The 18,404-nt window shown below is 59.3% G+C and overlaps 1 protein-coding gene across 1 annotated transcript in view; it reads left to right on the forward strand.

The window, feature by feature from the left end:
• The first annotated feature begins 5,900 nt into the window (after window positions 1-5,900).
• Window positions 5,901-18,404, forward strand: part of LOC133358989 (A disintegrin and metalloproteinase with thrombospondin motifs 6-like) — a 56,895-nt gene continuing 44,391 nt past the window's right edge. Inside the window, exons 1-4 of the mRNA XM_061577367.1 lie at window positions 5,901-5,915; window positions 6,071-6,209; window positions 12,034-12,171; window positions 17,478-17,713. Coding sequence (XP_061433351.1) covers window positions 5,901-5,915; window positions 6,071-6,209; window positions 12,034-12,171; window positions 17,478-17,713 — 528 coding nt within the window. The remainder of the gene's footprint in view (window positions 5,916-6,070; window positions 6,210-12,033; window positions 12,172-17,477; window positions 17,714-18,404) is intronic.

The raw sequence follows: 18,404 nt of genomic DNA on the forward strand, positions 1-18,404 counted from the left end.
CTGTGGGGGCAAGTGCGGTTAGCGAGTTTCAACACCTAATGAAGGCCGGATCGGTGTTGTGATCAGCACCACGCCCGGCCGCATTTGTCTCCCCAGTGCACCACATTTACACAGCGCACCAGGTATTTAAGTCTGAGTCGACCTAGGGGAGAACACGCGCGCGCGCGCACTTGGGGGGCGGGGCTGCGTTTCGAAACAATGACCTCCTCCTCCCCCCTCTCTCTCTCTCGCTCTCTCTCTCCCGTGACTCACTCTCAGCCACGTGTGGGGTCAAACACTCTTGACGACTTTTGTTTTACGCAATCATCTGTGGCGCAGCAAAGCAAGCGGTGAGCGCCGCAGCGCTGCGAACCCGGCGACCCGAGTTCCAATCCTCGGCTCACATCAGTGGCGCCTGATATAAAAAAAAAGCATCGGAGAACCTGGGCTGGCATTGCCCTACCCCCCACCTCTCCCACACACCTCCCCGCACTGCGCAAGCCTCGCTGCCGACGAGGCACTGACTGTCGAAACCGGCCCAGGGTTTTTTGTTCTTGCATGCTGAAATTGCACACTCCCAGAAGGGCAGTGCGGCTGATGGGATGTGTGAAAAATACTTTGTTTTATACATCAGATGTCGAGAGACAGATATGGGAAGGGTTTGCCTGCTTGTTTGCAACCAGCACGGAACGGCGTGGTGAAGTAAGGTAAAGGCGCAACCCTGCAACTGCTCGTTCACGCTGCTGTTGACGGAAGTGGCCTCCACGCGAGAGAGCCCTGGGTGGGCGTTTGGCCTACTCTTCCACGCTCGGTCGGACCGTGGAGACAGCGCGGTCTTCTGCGGGAGACTTGTCAACAGGTTGAACCGCGTGTCTGTTGCCCTCGGATTTAACGGGAAAGTGCACAGATCTGGCACAGGTCTGGCACTGATTCGGCACAGATTTGGCACTGATGACGAGGAGAGATTAGGACATCTTCAGGGGCTGGTCAACGTGCTCGTCGGCTACGCCAAGCTCGCCATGTACAGGGCGAGGAAGGTGGCCCTGGAGGGGAAACATCCGGCCAGCAGCCTGGGCATCTTCCGCGCTCTGGTCGGTGCCCCAGGGTGTGTGGGCTGGAGTTCCGCCATGTGGCGCGGCTGACCCACGCCGTGCCGGCCTTCAAGGAGCAGTGGGCGCTGGAGGAGGCCGTGTGCTCGGTGGCAGATGACGGAGAGCTCTGCATGCAGATATGAGCTACCCGTCGGAGGCCGTAGGACTTGTCGTAGTAAAAAAAACTTACATAGAAAACAGGGGGACATAGACATGGAGTAGGGAGAGAGGGGGTAGAGAGAGAGAGGGGGTAGAGAGAGGGGGTAGAGAGAGAGAGGGGGTAGAGAGAGGGGGCAGAGAGAGAGGGAAGGGGTAAGAAGGAGGAGAGCAGAGCATAAAATATTTTGTGAAATCTTTCATTTAAACAGGGGGGGGGGGGGGGGGTTACATAAAGCAAAGCATTGAAACAAAACTAAAAAAACCGAAATGATGAACGAAGCAAAGTGCCAAACTACACCGAGCATCTTCTTGTTTCCTCTGATCGTAAAAAAGAGAGGGAAGGGGAGACGGGTCGTGAGTGAGTGAGAGGGAGGGAGGAGTGAGGGAGGAGTGAGAGGGGGGTGTGAGGCAGAAGACACGGGGGAGTGAGAGAGGGGTGGGTGGGTGAGAGATGGGGGGGGGGAGATGGGGTAGGGAATGGTTTAGGCGAAACCTGGAAAGGGCCTCATCCAGCAGTGGATTGACAAATGAGCTGTCACACATGTTCACACATGAGAAAGGGGGGGGGGGGGCAGAAAGTCAACGAGATACACAAGCGGGTGGAGAGAGGGCGAGATGGGGGGGGGGGGACGTTTAAATGAGACACATGTGAGAGATGTGGAGAGAGATGTGGAGAGAGGGGGTGTGGAGAGGCTGAGAATCACTGCGAATCGACCCACATGGCGTGGAGAGGTCTCATCCAGCAGTGGATTATTGCAAACGTGCAGAGTGCTACACACACAGGGGGGGGGGGGGGGTTCCATGAGACGCATCAGAGAAGGAAAAGCATATAGATGATGATGTCGTTGTGGGAGTGATGGAGATATGTATAATTTAGAGGCCATCATCCAGCAGTGGAGTGACTCAATCCATGTTCTGCTTATCCACACAGCAGAGAGAGAGAGGGGAGTGGTGGGGGAGTGGTGGGGGGAGGGAGGGAGGAGCCTCAGAATGTCCCCCACCGCCATCCCCCCACACCGGCGGTGGGGGAGGGAGCCCGGCTGGGATTGGCCGCGCCGCGTTTGTCTCCCCCCCCCCCCCTTGCACCCACCCTGGGCCCCCCGCTGCTCCATTGGCTGCCCGTTGGCTTCTGGGGGTCGATATTTTAAGTAAACGGGAGACTTCAAGACGTTGAAGAGTGGTGGGGGGGAGGGAGAGGAGGGAGAGGGGGGGTGGGGGGGAGGGAGAGGGGGGAGAGAGAGGAGGGCTGAGCTAGACAGGAAAGTAGCAAGGGAACCCAGGCAGGGAGCAAACGAGCCGTGTGTGTATGTGAGAGCCGTGTGTGTATGTGAGAGCCGTGTGTGTGTATGTGAGAGCCGTGTGTGTGTATGTGAGAGCCGTGTGTGTGTATGTGAGAGCCGTTTGTGTATGTGAGAGAGCCGTGGTGTGTGTATGGGAGAGCCGTGTGTGTATGTGAGAGCTGTGTGTGTGTATGTGAGAGCCGTGTGTGTATGTGAGAGCCGTGTGGTGTGTATGTGAGAGCCGTGGTGTGTGTATGTGAGAGCCGTGTGTGTATGTGAGAGCCGTGTGTGTATGTGAGAGCCGTGTGTGTATGTGAGAGAGCCGTGTGTGTGTATGTGAGAGCCGTTGTGTGTATGTGAGAGCTGTGTGTGTGTATGTGAGAGCCGTGTGTGTATGTGAGAGCCGTGTGTGTGTATGTGAGAGCCGTTGTGTGTGTATGTGAGAGCCGTGTGTGTGTATGTGAGAGTCCGTGTGTGTGTAATGTGGAGAGCCGTGTGTGTGTATGTGAGAGCCGTGTGTGTGTATGTGAGGGCCGTGTGTGTATGTGAGAGCCGTGTGTGTGTATGTGAGAGCCGTGTGTGTATGTGAGAGCCGTGTGTGTATGTGAGAAGCCGTGTGTGTGTATGTGAGAGCCGTGTGGTGTAATGGGAAGAGCCGTGTGTGTGTGTATGTGAGAGCCGTGTGTGTGTGTGAGAGAGCCGTGTGTGTGTATGTGAAGAGCGGTGTGTATGTGAGAGGTGTGTGTATGTGTGTGTGTATGTGAGAGCCGTGTGTGTGTATGTGAGAGCCGTGTGTGTGTATGTGAGAGCCGTGTGTGTATGTGAGAGCCGTGTGTGTGTATGTGAGAGAGCCGTGTGTGTATGTGAGAGAGCGGTGTGTGTGTGTGAGAGAGCCGTGTGTGTGTATGTGAGAGAGCGGTGTGTGTGTGTATGTGAGAGCTGTGTGTGTATGTGTGTGTATGTGAGAGAGCGCGTGTGTGTGTATGTGAGAGAGCCGTATGTGTGAGCCGTGTGTGCCTGGGGGCTCACTCTCTGCTCCTCCGTCTGGCGAAAAGTTGTGATGCTGCTGCTGCTGCTGGTTTGCTTGCTGCTTTGAGAGGGGACACGCCGACGTTGGATGTTGGAGGAGGAGTTGCACTCGTGAGCGAAGGGAGGAATCTCTCTTTCGATCGGTCTCTCGTCTCGTACAGCTGACTGTGAGTACGTTCACACGCACACACACAACGCGTGTGTGTGTGTGTGAGGGAGTGTGCCTGTGTGTGTATGTGGGTCATATGCTGCGCGTCTGATGTGGTTAGTGCTATTGTGAAATGCATGCGGAGCGCACACACACTCACGCAGACACGTTCACTGACACAGTCACAGACACACACACAGTCACAGACACACACACACACTTTCACGCACATTTGCGTAGACAAAAGACAGAGATTCACATCGACAGTCACGGCGACACATTCACACACACAAACTTTCTCACACACGTAAACAGACATTCACAAAGTCAGACACAGAGACACGTTCACACACGTACAGACAGACACGCATTCACACACACACACGCAACACACATTCTCTCACACACACGCGCAGATAGACACAACTCACACACACAAAGAACAAGACAAAGATCCCACCCCCGTGTCGCATTAACAGTTGGGGGGGGGGGGAGAGACACTTTCTGTCCGCGAGCAGCACCTCCGCACGACACAAAGACGCATTCGCACGCGTACAACGCGCAAGGACACGCAGATTCCCCGCGCCGCCTTAGCAGACGCTTCGATGGCAAGCGCTCTTATAACAGCGCAGACATTCTGCTGTGCGTAGTTTCTCTCTCTCTCTGTGTGTTACTGTACTGCGTGTGGTTCGGGGGATGCGGTGTGAAAGTGATCAGCGCGATGCACCGCGAGTTGCATTCTCGTGCCTGGGCCAGCATCAGTGGCGGAAAAACGAGGATCCGAACCGAATGCCCGAACCCGACTTAGGTGCCCTCGGCCACAAACGAGTCGCGTGTGGTTGAGACGTCAGCGCCGTGGTGCCGGCCACACCGCCAGCAGCAGCAGCAGCACCGACTGCGTCCGTGAGAGACGTGGCGGCCTGGATAGGTGCTCGCTGACAGGAGCTGACTCAACAGTCTAGGGGTTGATCTGTGGTGCGTGCGGGAAGTCTGTCTGTGTGCACTTGCCTGCGTAGGCTGCGTAGGCTATGTGGGAGTGGGGACATTTGTCTTTGTCGGAAGGTGGTGTCTGATGTGGTCAACTCGTACAGATCTGACACAGATCAAAATCTGCCGCCAATCAGTGTCAATTCCGTGCCGATCCGTGGTGCAACTTCTCTCCCGTTGAATACGAGAGGGGGGGTGGGGAGGGGCAGCAGACGCGCAGATCGAGCCGTGGACAAGTCTCCCCGCGATGTCTCCAGGAAGGAGGAGGATGGCCCCTCCGTGAGCCAAGCAGTTGCAGGGTTTGCGCCTTTGGTAGCGTGCGGCAGCCAATAGGAATCGCCACTCGGCGATCGCGATGATGATGATGGCGATGGTGATGGATCGATATCACAGCGCGTCCAAGAGCACGACTGGAAGTTGTGTGGTGGTGGTTGTGGTGGTGGTTGTTGGTGGTGGTGGTGGTGGGGTGGTTGGTGGTGGTGGTTGGTGGTGGTGGCATCGCTTGGACACTTGTGGGGGTGGTCACTCCGCGTGTCGGAGCTGGTGACGCACTGCCGCAGCTGATATTTAAACATCGGGCGGCTTTCAGCTTCTCTCACTCTCTGCTTGTAGGGGGGGCCTCGTTTGGCGCGTGGCTATAACAGTGAGTCGCTACGGCAGCGGGAAGGAGGTTGTCTCGACGTGGTGGTGGTGTGTGTAGGTCTCGGCAGCATCTTCATTCACACGCAGCGGCACTTTCTTGCCGTGTGTGTTCGGTGTGTTCTGTGTGTCATCACGCAGGGGGACAAAACGAACTCGTTGAAGGATCCTCAACTGCCCCGAGTTTCGCTTCAGTGACCACTCTAGCAACGGGCGGACATCGACCACGATGGCTGGTGGATCTTCTTAGCACAGCAGCGAAACCATCATCATCAGCAGCGGCAGCGAAATTATCAGCATCATCAGCAGCAGTAGCAGCGGCTGCTAAAGAAGACATCAAAAGAGAAGACGCTCCATCATCACCCGCTTGCATTGCGGTCCACGTATACTTTGAACTTTTATAATTTTGGCCGACAGTTAAACGAACACTACAAAGGCTGGCACGTTAGACCCATCGGCGGCGGCGGTGGTGGTGGTGCTGACGGTGGTTTGGAGAACGTAGTTCCCCCCCCCACCACGCGCCCCCCATGCATTTGCCGCGGCGCGCACGGACGACGCGAAAGGCGGACTGGATCGCGCTCCCTGGACATGGACCCTTCGCAGGCAGAATGTTGAACTCTGTAGCTGTCAGCTGTTGCTGCTGCTGCTCTTGCTGCTGCCACGACCAGTGCTGCCGGCGTCGTCGCCGCTGCTGCTGCTCTGACCGCGAGTGAATCGAGTGATCGAGGCAGATCGGAAGGGGGCGGCGGTAAGAGGAGAATCAGCGTCGGAAGCATCGTCAGCTCACGTCCCCTCCGATAATGGGACTTTGGGCGGGCGCTCTCACATGGATTGCATTCACCACAGCTGGGATGGCGGTGTCGGCTCGCTATGCTAAGTATTCCTACACGTCTCAAGGTAAACCGCAGTTGTTGTTGTTTGCATGTTGACGTCCGCGCGCGTGCGTGTGAGCGGCGAATGACTTTTGAGTGCGGACAGAGCCCGGCGCCAGACATTGCACCGCGCTCCGACGTGAGGATGTTTGTCCGACTCAATTCACTCGGCGTTTGAGAATGATAATGAGGGCCGGTCACGGGTGCTCTCTGAGTTACAAGACGCTCTGGGAAATCGGAATCAGGGCCTTGGTGCGTGGAGGCGTCTCTCTCTCTCTGTGTGTGGAGTCGGTGTGTCTCGCCCCTGGTCTGCAAAGGGGTTCCTCCGGGTTTTATTCCTCGCAGAGCTCTCAACAATTCCCCGCAGACTTCCACTCAATTTGCGATCGCACAGCAGCAGCAGCTGCAACGTCGCCCCCTACCGCGAGAACTTGGCAGGACCCTCCTGAAAACGAGTCTCGAGACTCGTGCGAGGCTTTCCGTGGCGAACAAGCGGAATGACAACTCAGCACGCTTGTGCATACCCAGGGCAGCGTGAGTCTCAAGACTACTCGTTTTCAAAAAGGTCCTGCATTAAGATGTTTGGCCAGAACCCTCTGTACTCATCTGGTGCGGTGTGTCAACATCGCCACTAGGGAGACAAAGGCGGCCGGGCGCGGTGCTGGCCACCCCCCCCCCTCGCGTGCCGTGCCGGCCTTCGTAGGTGCTGACTGACAGCACTTGCCCCAAACAATCTGATAAGGCTATACGGGGGGTCTTTGTATGTGTACGTCCCTCTTTGTCAACCGCACTCCTGGGTGAGATCTTCCCCGCGCCGTGGAGGTCACGGCGGTAAATTGACCCCAAGACTCGAGTGGCGAAGGTGGAGAGACGTGGATGTGCTGTGGGATGTTCGCTACAGCAGCGGGGCTTTGCTGCCACGGCCCTTGAGCTGGTCGCAGTGATGTAACCATCGCCATCTGTGGCCGAGTGAGGATTATCACCACGTCCAGTATCCAGCATTACACCGCCCCCAGCCCCTCCTCCACACTGCCTTAGAGCCCTCAGCGTGACCTCCTGCTGCTGCTGCTGCTCAAACGAGCATTGAGGCATCAATCCTGTAGAGAAAGTGGGGGGGGGGGGGGATTCCACATTTATGTGGCCGGGGGCGAGTCCATCCACAAACCAACGACCGTTAATTTCTCCACAAAATAGTACCTATTTTATCGACCCCGCGTGACAGGGATGATGATGGGCTGAGTGAACCAAACCCAGTGGGATTTGAACTCGCGACCCCACCGCTGCGCCATTGGGTAGTGGGGCAGTGAGGGTGTCTACTGTACTCCGCTGCCTCTGCCGCACGGCCACGCAAGCACCTGGGTGGGTGGTGGCGGCGATGTGTTAAGCATCAGCACCGGGGAGACAAAGGCGGCCGGGCGTGGGGTGCGGGCCACCCACCCACTCGTGTGCCGTGCCGATCTTCATACGTGCTCGCTAACAGCACTTGCCCCCAAAGGCTATAGGGGCGATCTTTGTCTCTGTGTATACGCGCGTGTGAGTTCACTGCTGATGTGTGACAGCTGGTGGCGGAGGTGTGTAAACATCGCCTGTTCCGCGATGGAGACAAAGGCGGCCGGGCGTGGTGCTGGCCACCCACCCCCTCGTGTGCCGTGCCGGCCTTCGTAGGTGCTACTCGCTAACAGCACTTGCCCCGACCAGCCTGCCGAGGCTACACGGGGGGCCTTTGTCTTTGGTGGGTGGATGGAGAAGGCGGGGCTAGTTTGAGTGACAGGCGACGGTGTCGACTGACACGAGTGGTGGTGGTGGTGGGGCTTGATCATTTTTTTGGTGGCATTGAAAACTTCTGAGTAGGGTCATCTCTTTGGCTTTCAATTCAAATCTTTGCTTGGGTCCCGCGGTGACTTAACTCGTAGCCGGGGCCCCTTTCCCTGCCCTCCTCCTCCTATACATTCCATCGGCGGCGATGTGGACGTGCGCGCACTGTGCGGGGGCAGTCTGTAGCTTATGCAACCCCCGAGGCACTTCTGTTGACGTGCCCCCTTCTTGTGAGTATTCTGGCAACCACCAAAATGTGTCCACGGCGCACGCACGCGCACGCACGCGCGTGTAACGCGCACGCACGCACGCACGCGCACGTAGCAAACACCCCCCCACACACCCCACCTGGGTTCGATCACCGAACCGGGTGGCCCCTATCGGCGTGAGCGTTTGTGCTTCTTTCCCCTCTCATGGGCAGAAGTAAGACGGGGTGTGTGTGTGTGTGTTGCGTGTGTGTGCTTGTTGGGTGTGTGTGTTGTGTGTGTTTTGGGTGTGTTGTGCGTTGGGTGTGTGTGTGTCTTGTGTGTGTGGTGTGTGTGTGTGTGTTGTGTGTGTGTTGTGCGTTGGGTGTGTGTGTGTCTTGTGTGTGTGGTGTGTGTGTGTGTGTTGTGTGTGTTTTGTGTGTTGGGGTGTGTGGTGTTGGGTGTGTGTGTGTGTGTGTTGGGTGTGTGTGTTGTGTCTTGGGTGTGTGGGTGTGTGTGTGTGTGCTGGGTGTTGGTGTGTGTGTGTTGTGTGTTGGGTGTGTGTGTGTGTTGGGTGGGTGTGTGTGTTGGGTGTGGGTGTTGTGTGTGGGTGTGTGGGTGGGGGTGTTGTGTGCTGTGTGTTGGGTGTGTGTGTGTTGTGTGTTGGGTATGTGTGTGTGTGTTGGATGTGTGCGTTGGGTGTGTGCGTGTGTTGGGTGTGTGTGGTGCGTGTGTGCGGCGTGTGTTGGGTGTGTACGCGTGTTGGGTGTGTGCGTGTGTTGGGTGTGTGTGTGCGTGCATGTGTTGGTGTGTGCGTGTGTGTGTGTGTGTTGGTGTGTGTGTTGGGTGTGTACGCGTGTTGGGTGTGTGCGTGTGTTGGGTGTGTATGTGCGTGCGTGTGTTGGGTGTGTGCGTGTGTGTGTGTTTTGGGTGTGTGTGTTGTGTGTGTGGTGTTGGATGTGTTGGGTGTGTGTGTTGGGTGTGCGTGTGTTGGGTGTGTGTTGTGTGTGTGTTGGGTGTGTGCGTGTTGGGTGTGTGTGTATGTTGGGCGTGTGTGTGTATGCGTGGTGTTGGGTGTGTGTGCGCGTGTGTGTTGTGTGTGTGTGTTGGGTGTGTGTGGTGTTGGGTGTGTGTGTGTTGGGTGTGTGCGTGTGTGTGTTGCGTGCGTGTGTTGGGTGTGCGTGTGTGTGTGTTGGGTGTGTGTGTGTTGGTTGTGTATGTGTGTGTTGGGTGTGTGCGTGTGTGTTGGGTGTGTGCGTGTTTGTTGGTTGTGTGCGTGTGTGTTGGGTGTGTGCGTGTGTGTTGGGGGTGTATGTGTGTTGGGGGTGTGTGTGTGTTGGGTGTGTGTTGGGTGTGTGTGGGTGTGTGTGTGTGTGTTGGGTGTGTGTGTGTTGGGTGTGTGCGTGTGTGTGTGTTGGGTGTGTGCGTGTGTGTGTGTGATGGGTGGTGTGTGTTGGGTGTGTGTGTGTGGTTGGGTGTGTGCGTGTGTGTGTGTTGGGTGTGTGCGTGTGTGTGTGTGTTGGGTGTGTGTGTTGGGTGTGTGTGCGTGTGTTGGGTGTGTGTGCGTGTGTTGGGTGTGTGTGTGTGCGTGTGTTGGGTGTGTGTGTGGGTGTGTGCGGGTTTGGTGTGTGTGTATGTTGGGCGTGTGTGTGTGTATGCGTGTGTGTTGGGTGTGTGTGCGCGTGTGTGTTGTGGTGTGTGTGTGGGTGTGTGGTGTGTGGGTGTGGTGTGTGTTGGGTGTAGTGCGTGTGTGTGTTTGCGTGCGTGTGTTGGGTGTGCGGTGTGTGTGTTGGGTGTGTGTGTGTTGGTTGTGTATGTGTGTGTTGGGTGTGTGCGTGTGTGTTGGTGTGTGCGTGTTTGTTGGTTGTGTGCGTGTGTGTTGGGTGTGTGCGTGTGTGTTGGGGGTGTATGTGTGTTGGGGGTGTGTGTGTTGGGTGTGTGTTGGGTGTGTGTTGGGTGTCGTGTGTGGTGTGTTGGGTGTGTGTGTGTTGGGTGTGTGCGTGTGTGTGTGTTGGGTGTGTGCGTGTGTGTGTGTGATGGGTGTGTGTGGTTGGGTGTGTGTGTGTGTGTTGGGTGTGTGCGTGTGTGTGTGTTGGCGGTGTGCGTGTGGTGTGTGTTGGGTGTGTGTGTTGGGTGTGTGTGCGTGTGTTGGTGTGTGTGCGTGTGTTGGGTGTGTGTGTGCGTGTGTTGGGTGTGTGTGTTGGGTGTGTGTTGGGTGTGTGTGTGTGTGTGTGTTGGGTGTGTGGTTGGGTGTGTGTGTGTGTTGGGTGTGTGTGTGTGTTGGGCGTGTGTGTGTGTGTGTTGGGCGTGTGTGTGTGTGTGTTGGGTGTGTGCGTGTGTGTGTGTTGGGTGTGTGTGTGTGTTGGGGGTGTGTGTGTGTGTGTGCGTGTGTTGAGTGTGTGTGTGCGTGTGTTGGGTGTGTGTGTGTTGGGTGTGTGTTGGGGTGTGTGCGTGTGTGTGTGTGCGAGTGTGTATGTTGTGTGTGTGTGTTGGGTGGTGTGTGTGTGCGTGTGGAATTTGCGTGCTCTCTCGCCCTGTGTTGTGCACAGGGCGAGCACGTGGCGAACCGAGTTTTGATTCGCGCTCAATGTGCCAGCAAGTGGCGACGATTCATCTGAATCGGTCCTGGCCGCCCCCGAGATTGACTCAGCCTTAAATGAGTACCCGGTGCAGGAGTGCAAACACTGCCGCGAGGAAGACAAAGGCGGCCGGGCTTGGTGTTGGCCACCCACACCCCTCCTGTGCCGTGCCGGCCTTCATAGGCGCTCGCTAACAGCACTTGCCGCCAGCAGCCCGCGCACCCTGCACATGACGGGGGGAGCTTTATCTGTGTGTGGTTTGCATGCCGGGCGGAACAGATCATCACCGTCACCGACATTCACGGGCTCGGCCAAACTTCCCAATGTAGGAACGCAGAGCTCGGGCAAACTGTCGGCAGCGGCAGCGGCAGCTTTCCCATGGTGGCTTCCCACGGACGAGCGGGACCCATCACCACCAACAAACAAAGACAAAGAAGCCCCGTGTAGCCTTCACAGACTGTAGGGGCAAGTGCTGCTAGCGAGCACCGATGAAGGTCGGCACGGCACACGAGGGGTGGGTGGCCAGCACCCACGCCCGGCCGCCTTTGTCTCCCCCAGTGGCGATGTTTACTACACACCGCACCGGGTGCTCATTCGAGGCCGAGTCGACCTAGGGGAGACCCAGGACCCGGTTCAGATAAATATCTTCACCGGCGTTGGCCGCGAGCGGGAACCGACCCCGGATCGCCGGGTTCGTAGCGCCGCTACGCCAACCGCTTTGCCACCGCTCCCCACAAAAACGCCACCACCACAACCACCACAACCACCACCACAAACAACAACAACAAGAAGATAATCAGGCGCGCAGCATGGCAGCAGGAGGAGGCTGGGGGGTGGTGGAGAGGCGAAAGTGAGAGTGCAGTGGTGGAGAAATCGTTACGCGGCGGAATGCGCCCGGGAAAGAGGGGCTTGTGGGGGGGGGGGAGAGAAATCGCAGCTGTAACAGCGAAAGTGCCGGGCGCTTTGTCTGTAATTACAGTCAGACAATGCAGAGGAGGCTTTTCTTGACGGCCGGCCAACCAGTCCGTCTGGTATGTCCAGCGGAACGTGCCGGTCCGCGCTCGCCGCCTCCTCCTCCTCGCCGCACGTGCCGAGCGGGCCAATGGTGCGGTGGGGGGGGGCAGCCACCACCCCCCCCAGCCCCCCTCTCCACCCCCAGCGGCTCCCACCCCACCGCGTTGCTCTCGCGCCCACCACCACCACCACCAACCCCTCACTCGCTCGCTCGCTCCCGCCCCTCTCCTCCTCCATGTCTCCCCCCCCCCCCCAGCTGATTTCCTGCGGAATGTGGATCACTACGAAACGACGATACCGCAGAGGGTCGACCACAACGGAGCGCCGGTCCCTCCGCCCGAGAGGAACGACGGCCGGGCCCGGCCCAGGAGGAGCGTGGACGGGCTGCGGACAGGCAAGAGCGCGGTCGGGGTCACGGCGGGGTCACGGCGGGGGTCACGGCGGGGGTCACGGCGGGGTCACACGCCGAGATGGTGGCGCTGGTGGGGGACACGGCGGCGGCCGTGGCTGTCCGAGTCGGGGAGCCCCTTGTCTGTCCGTCTGCGTGTCCCTCTGTCCGTCTGCGTGGACGGACAGAGTGAAGAGGAAACTCGGGACAAGAGAGAGAAACGGGGGGGAGAGATGGAGAGACACAGATGCGTTGAGAGACACAGAGAGACACGGAAGAGACACAGACGCGTTGAGAGACACAGCAAGAGAGACACGGAGAGACACAGACGCGTTGAGAGACACGGAGAGACACGGCCACATTGAGAGACACGGAGAGACACAGACACATTGAGAGACATGGAGAGACACAGCAAGAGAGACACAGACGCGTTGAGAGACACGGAGAGACACAGACACATTGAGAGACACGGAGAGAGACACGGAGAAAACTAAATAAACAAATGTCTCCTTCCCATATCCGTCTCTGCACAAACATCAGCAATTTTCTCCCCTTACACTCCCCATCAGCCACATGGCATTCTGGGAGTGCTCAGTGTTAGCAGCATTGACTTGAACACTCGGTTTCAACATGCAGCCTCTCAGCAGCAGTCAGGCTCTTGCTTGGAATACGCATTTTGATTTGGGCTCATACGAGGTGATTATTATTTTAGTTATTCCACTTGTTTAGCCAGGAGAGACTCGCTGAGTGTCAAGACTCGTTTTCAGGAGGGTCCTGCCATGTTTTCGAAGAAGGTCGGGGGGAGGATGATGCTGCTGCTGTGTGATCCCAATTGAGTCATATTGCAGGTGGCCTTTCAGAACTGAGATGATGGTTGGCCAGTGTCGGTGACATTGTGCCGTTTTGTTTTAGGCACGGGAGAAGGAAACCCGTGCAGAGCAGGGGGGAGAGAGAACACGCAGATTCCACGCAGACTCCACGCAGACTCCACGCAGACACACACACAGTGCAGAACAGGCCGCCAGCGTCCACGCCGCACACATTCACGCTCGCACTCGCACACACACTGGCAGAGCAGCCGGGGAGAAGCATTCAGACTGCAACACAGAACGGCGCCCGGGGAGGGAATCGAACCCGGAACTTTGACGCGTGTGTGCGGCGTCTGCTGCAGAGAGGAGAGAAGGCAGAGAGAGGGGGAGAGAGAGGGGAGAGAGGGGGTAGAGGGAGGAGAGAGCGGGGAGAGAGCGGGGAGAGGGAGGAGAGAGGGGACGGGGGGGGGATGAGAGCGAGGAGGGAGGGGAGAGGAGGAGAGAGGGGGGGGAGAGAGGGGGAGGATGTGGAAGAGAGGGGTAGAGGGAGGATGAGAGCGGGGAGAGAGCGGGGAGAGGGAGGAGACAGGGGGGAGTGAGCTGGGGAGAGAGGGGGGAGAGGGGGGATGAGAGAGAGAGGAGAGGGAGGAGAGAGCGGGGAGAGAGGGAGGCAGAGAGCGGGGGAGAGAGGGGGGAGAGGGGGGAGAGGGGTGTAGAGGGAGGAGAGAGCGGGGAGAGAGCGGGGAGAGAGGAGAGAGAGGGAGAGAGGGGATGAGCCAGGGGGAGAGGGGGGAGGAGGGGGTAGAGGGAGGATGAGAGCGGGGATGAGAGCGGGGGGAGAGGGGGTAGAGGTAGGAGAGAGCGGGGGGAGAGGGGGTAGAGGGAGGAGAGAGCGGGGAGAGAGCGGGGAGAGAGGCAGAGAGAGAGGGAGAGAGGGGATGAGACAGGGGAGAGGGGGGAGAGGGGGTAGAGGTAGGATGAGAGCGGGGAGAGAGCGGGGGGGAGAGGGGGTAGAGGTAGGAGAGAGCGGGGGGAGAGGGGGTAGAGGTAGGAGAGAGCGGGGAGGAGAGCGGGGGGAGAGGGGGTAGAGGTAGGAGAGAGCGGGGGGAGAGGGGGGGTAGAGGTAGGAGGAGAGCGGGGAGAGAGGGGGAGAGAGGGGGTAGAGGTAGGATGAGAGCGGGGAGAGAGACGGGGGGAGAGCGAGGAGAGAGGGGAATGTTTTAGAGTATTTTCAGAGTGGGGGGAACCGGGCGGCCGGACACAGCGGGAGGGGGTGGGGGGAGAGAATTCCCGTCATAGAGAGAGGGAGGGAGAGATGGGCGGACAGGGGTGGGTGGGTCGGTGGGGGGAAAGAATTTGGCGAGAAATTCACGAGTGGCCACTACTTGCAGGGGGTCGCCAGTTTTGGACGATCTTGGGGCAGCGGTGGAGGAGAGAGAGACAGAGAGAAAGAGAGACGGGGAGAGAGATACAGAGAGAGAGACAGGGAGGAGAGACAGAGAGAAACGGGGAGAGAGATGCAGAGAGAGAGAGAGAGACAGGGGGAGAGAGGGAGAAACAAGGAGAGGGAGAGAAAGGGGGAGACATCGCGGCCAAGGCTGACATAGGCTCGCTGCCGGAACGTCGAACTTGCGGCCACGAGACGGAGGAGAGACCCCGTGCAGTCCGTCTAACCGTGCAGGCAGCGTGGCCCCGCGTCGCTCCCTCACGCTGCGAGTTTATTTGTTTGAGCGCGAGAGAGAGGAAGCCAAATACCTTCCAAATTAGCGGAGACCCCTTCTTTTGCCAGCAGCGGCGTGAGCCAGCGATTGCAGGGCTGCGCCTCTACCTTGGCTATGTACCCGGTGCGCCGTGGTGGCCACGCTGCTGCACCTGGCGGCCTGGAGCCATCCAGCGAGAGGCAGTCGAGAGGTTGGTGGATCGCACACAGATGGGCTGTGCAACTCCCTTCCTGTGGGTGGTGCCGTATCCCCGGCTCGCCAGGAGAAGGCGGTACAGAAAGTGGACTTCTCGCCATCTGTGTCCGTCTGTACGGGGATTGAGCGTTGTCCCCTCGCGCTAAGCGCGGGGTTTTCTCCGGGCGCACCGGTTTTCTCCTCCTGCACGTGTATAATAACGAATCGGCTGGGAACATCTTACAATAAAAAACCCCCCAATGTAGCAGCGGCGGCGGCAGGACCCTCCTGAAAGACATCCCTGCCTGCGACTCAGCGTGGCTGTCCTGGATAGATGAGTACAACATTATAGACACGTAAAATACCGTGGTAGCCGCAGCGTGCAATCCGCACCGACTTTCAAGAGACCCATCGAAGGCTCACCACCACCACAGAGCAGAAATGGGTCCCGCCTAAGGTCGCAAAACGTGAGGCAATGCAATTTATTGACACGGCCCGTGAGAGCGAACTACCCGGTGACCTCGCCCACCTCACTGTTGGCGATCGCAGCGTTTCACCGCTGCCGGCCCACGCGAAAGGGCACCGGGGAGGTGGCGAGAGAGGGGAGAGAGAGGGGAGAGGGGATAGAGAGGGGAGAGAGACGGCGTGACGATGGCCCTGCTCTGCCAGTGAGACGTCCGCTCCGGGCTCGTCACAGACCCGACCCCGAAGGCCCCAACCTCCTCTCTCGCCTGACTCGCGAGTGGCACGCGGAGCTCGCGCTCGCTCGCCACGTCTGCTGAGTACTCGGGCACATTGTTGTCGCGTCACCGCATTGGCAAGGCGCCGCCACGGCGCCCGGCGCCCGCTTGCCGCTTGTTGTGGCGGGCGGCCGAGAGCCCAGCGGGTTGCCCCGGTGAGGACGGGATGCTCGGGCAACCGGTGGCGAGCCGGACGGGGTAGCGGCCTCGAAGGACCCCGGCGCGAGGCCCCTGCGGCGAGGCCTTCGTGCGGCGGTGCCGGGAGGTCAATTCGGCGTTGGCCACGATCGCGCTCAGCTCGCCCACGACAGCGTCGCAGACTTCCCCAAGGCCGCTTTTCAGGAGAGGCCTGCCAAGTTGTTGCAGTGGGGGGGGGAGGGGTGTGCGATGCTACCGCCGCCGCCGCTGCGCGTGATCCCAACGCGGAGAAGGTGAATGGCGCTTGCCCTACGGATAGACTCGTCCCCTGCGTACCATAGTAACGTGGAATATCCACCGCACCACTGGTTCAGTTCCCTCCTTCTGAGCAGGAAATCTCCGTCGGCTGCTGCCCCCCTCTGCCTCCGCTGGACGCGCGGTGCACGAACCCCGCGCGTTCATCCCGCCGACCTCTCGTCTCACGAGACTGAGCCTCCCCCCCCCAACTGCACCGACTGTGCCACAGTCGCCGCAGCCGCCGCCGCAGGGCCGGCCTTCGCGCAGAGGCCCGTGTAGGATGGCGCTTCCTCGTTTGGCACCCCCCGAAGGGTGCGGAGGCCGTCGCGGCGAGAGCAGTCCGGGGTTGGTGCTCGGCGCCCGGTGACTCGACGCGATGAGGGGGGAGGTCCTTTGCCCAAAACGTCGCCCGCTTTGTGCGTTGTTCCCGCTACGACCCCGGCGCCGAGCCGTTTGTGAGTTGCGTGCCGCTGCCGGGAAACGGCGACGGGTGGCGGTGTGGCCGGCGTCGCCAAATCGCTTGGTTCGGGAATCGATTTTATTTTGGTGTCGTCTCGTCGGTCGGGGTCCCTCGTGTCGTTCAGGATTTGTTTCCGTGCGGTTTGGTGCGGCTGTGTACGCCACTCTCCGTGTCGAAGGCCACATACAACCACACAGTGCAGTGTGGACAACATACCGAATCAAATCAGAGCATTGACCCCGACGCGGATAGCACGCTCTCTCTCACTTTCTCTCGCTCTCTCACTCTGTCTCGCCCTGTCGCTCTGTCTCTCACTCTCTCCTGTTCTCTCTCGTGCTCTTTCTCTCACTCTCTGTCTCTCTCACTCTCACTCACTCGCTCTCACTCTCTCACTCTCTCTCGCTCTCTCTTGCTCTCTTTCTCGCTCTGTCTCTCTCACTCTCTCGCTCTCTCTCGCTCTGTCTTTTCGCTCTCTCCTGCTCTTCTCTCGCTCGCTCTCTCACTCTCTCTCTCGCTCTGTGTCTCTCTCACTCTCTCCTGCTCTCTCTCTTTCTTGCTCGCACGGCCGACCGGGCCCTGCGCCCACGCCAAGCGTCGAACGCTTGACCCGCTCGTCGCGATCGGCCAAATTGGCACTCGGTGCGCCGCTAAGAATTCTGCCGGCAGTGGGGGTGTGGGGAGGAGGTTTTCATCCAGCAGCTGATAGAACATGGCCGTGACGACGGCGTGGCGGGTGCGCGCAAGCGAACCGGTCCCGGGCCTCCCCTAGGTCGACTCGGTCTGGTGCGGTGCGTGAAAAAAAAAATCGCCCACCGAGGGAGACAAAGGTGGCCCGGGCGTGGCGTCGCGCCGCCCGCCCACCCGTGCCACGCCGGCCTTCTCGGGCGCCGCTAAACCGTCGCTCGCCCCGACGATCCGCCAAAGGCTACGAGGGGGTGGTGGTGGAACCTGTCGCGTCTCTCGTGCGGCGCAGGCGACGGGCACGGCGACGCGGCGCAGGTCTACTACCGGCTCGCCGCCTACGGGCGTCAGCTCCACCTCAACCTGAGCCTGAACGCGGCGCTCGTGTCGCGGGCCTTCTCCGTCGAGTACTGGGGCCGCCGCGGCCTCGACTGGCGCCACAACTACGTCTCCGACTGCCACTACACGGGCCACCTGCAGGGCCGCCAGGGCACCACCCGCGTCGCACTCAGCAACTGCAACGGCCTGGTGAGCGGGAGGCGAGGGAGGCGAGGGGGGCGGGGGGGGCGAGGGGGGCGAGGGGGGCGAGGGGGCGGGTGGGGGCGGGAGGGCGGGTGGGGGGTCGGAGTGCGCCGCCCGGGTTTGGGTTTTTGGTGAGAGAACGGCCCCGCAGAAGCGGATACCGCAGAGGGGACTCTCTGCCGCGGTGGCGAGATGTTAACCACCTCGCCAGGTATACAGGGGGTCCTGGGTTTGATCGCTATACATTTCCACGTGACAAGCCACTTCATTGAGATAGAATTTCTGATTGCCAGATTGCTTCTGAGCCATATTGCTCAGTGGGCCTTACTCGGCAAAATAATTAATATAGTTTCGTTTCATTTCTTCCTCTGGTGACCACTCTGGTCCACGCACAGTCATGGGCGGCGGTTTCCCACCGGCTGTGGCCCGTGGGAGCGATGCTCGTCACACCGTTGTCACATTGACGCTCTCGCTCACCTCCCTACCCAGCTAGCGTCGTCGTCGTCGCATCGCGCACTCCACCCGCCTTGTCAACAGTCACCGTCGCCATCGCCACCGTCGTCGTCATCGTCACTGACGAGGTTTCCATGTCACCTTGTCCGAGCGTTCGAGCACGGCCCTTCTGTCAATCCACTGCTGGAGGAGGAAATCCTTTTCTCACCGTGCAGGATCGTCACGGGGGGGGGTGGGGGGCTGT

The sequence above is a fragment of the Lethenteron reissneri genome, chromosome 64, assembly GCF_015708825.2.
Source record: "Lethenteron reissneri isolate LAM-NWPU_2019-01 chromosome 64, ASM1570882v1, whole genome shotgun sequence".
In the NCBI taxonomy this organism is placed as follows: domain Eukaryota; kingdom Metazoa; phylum Chordata; class Hyperoartia; order Petromyzontiformes; family Petromyzontidae; genus Lethenteron; species Lethenteron reissneri.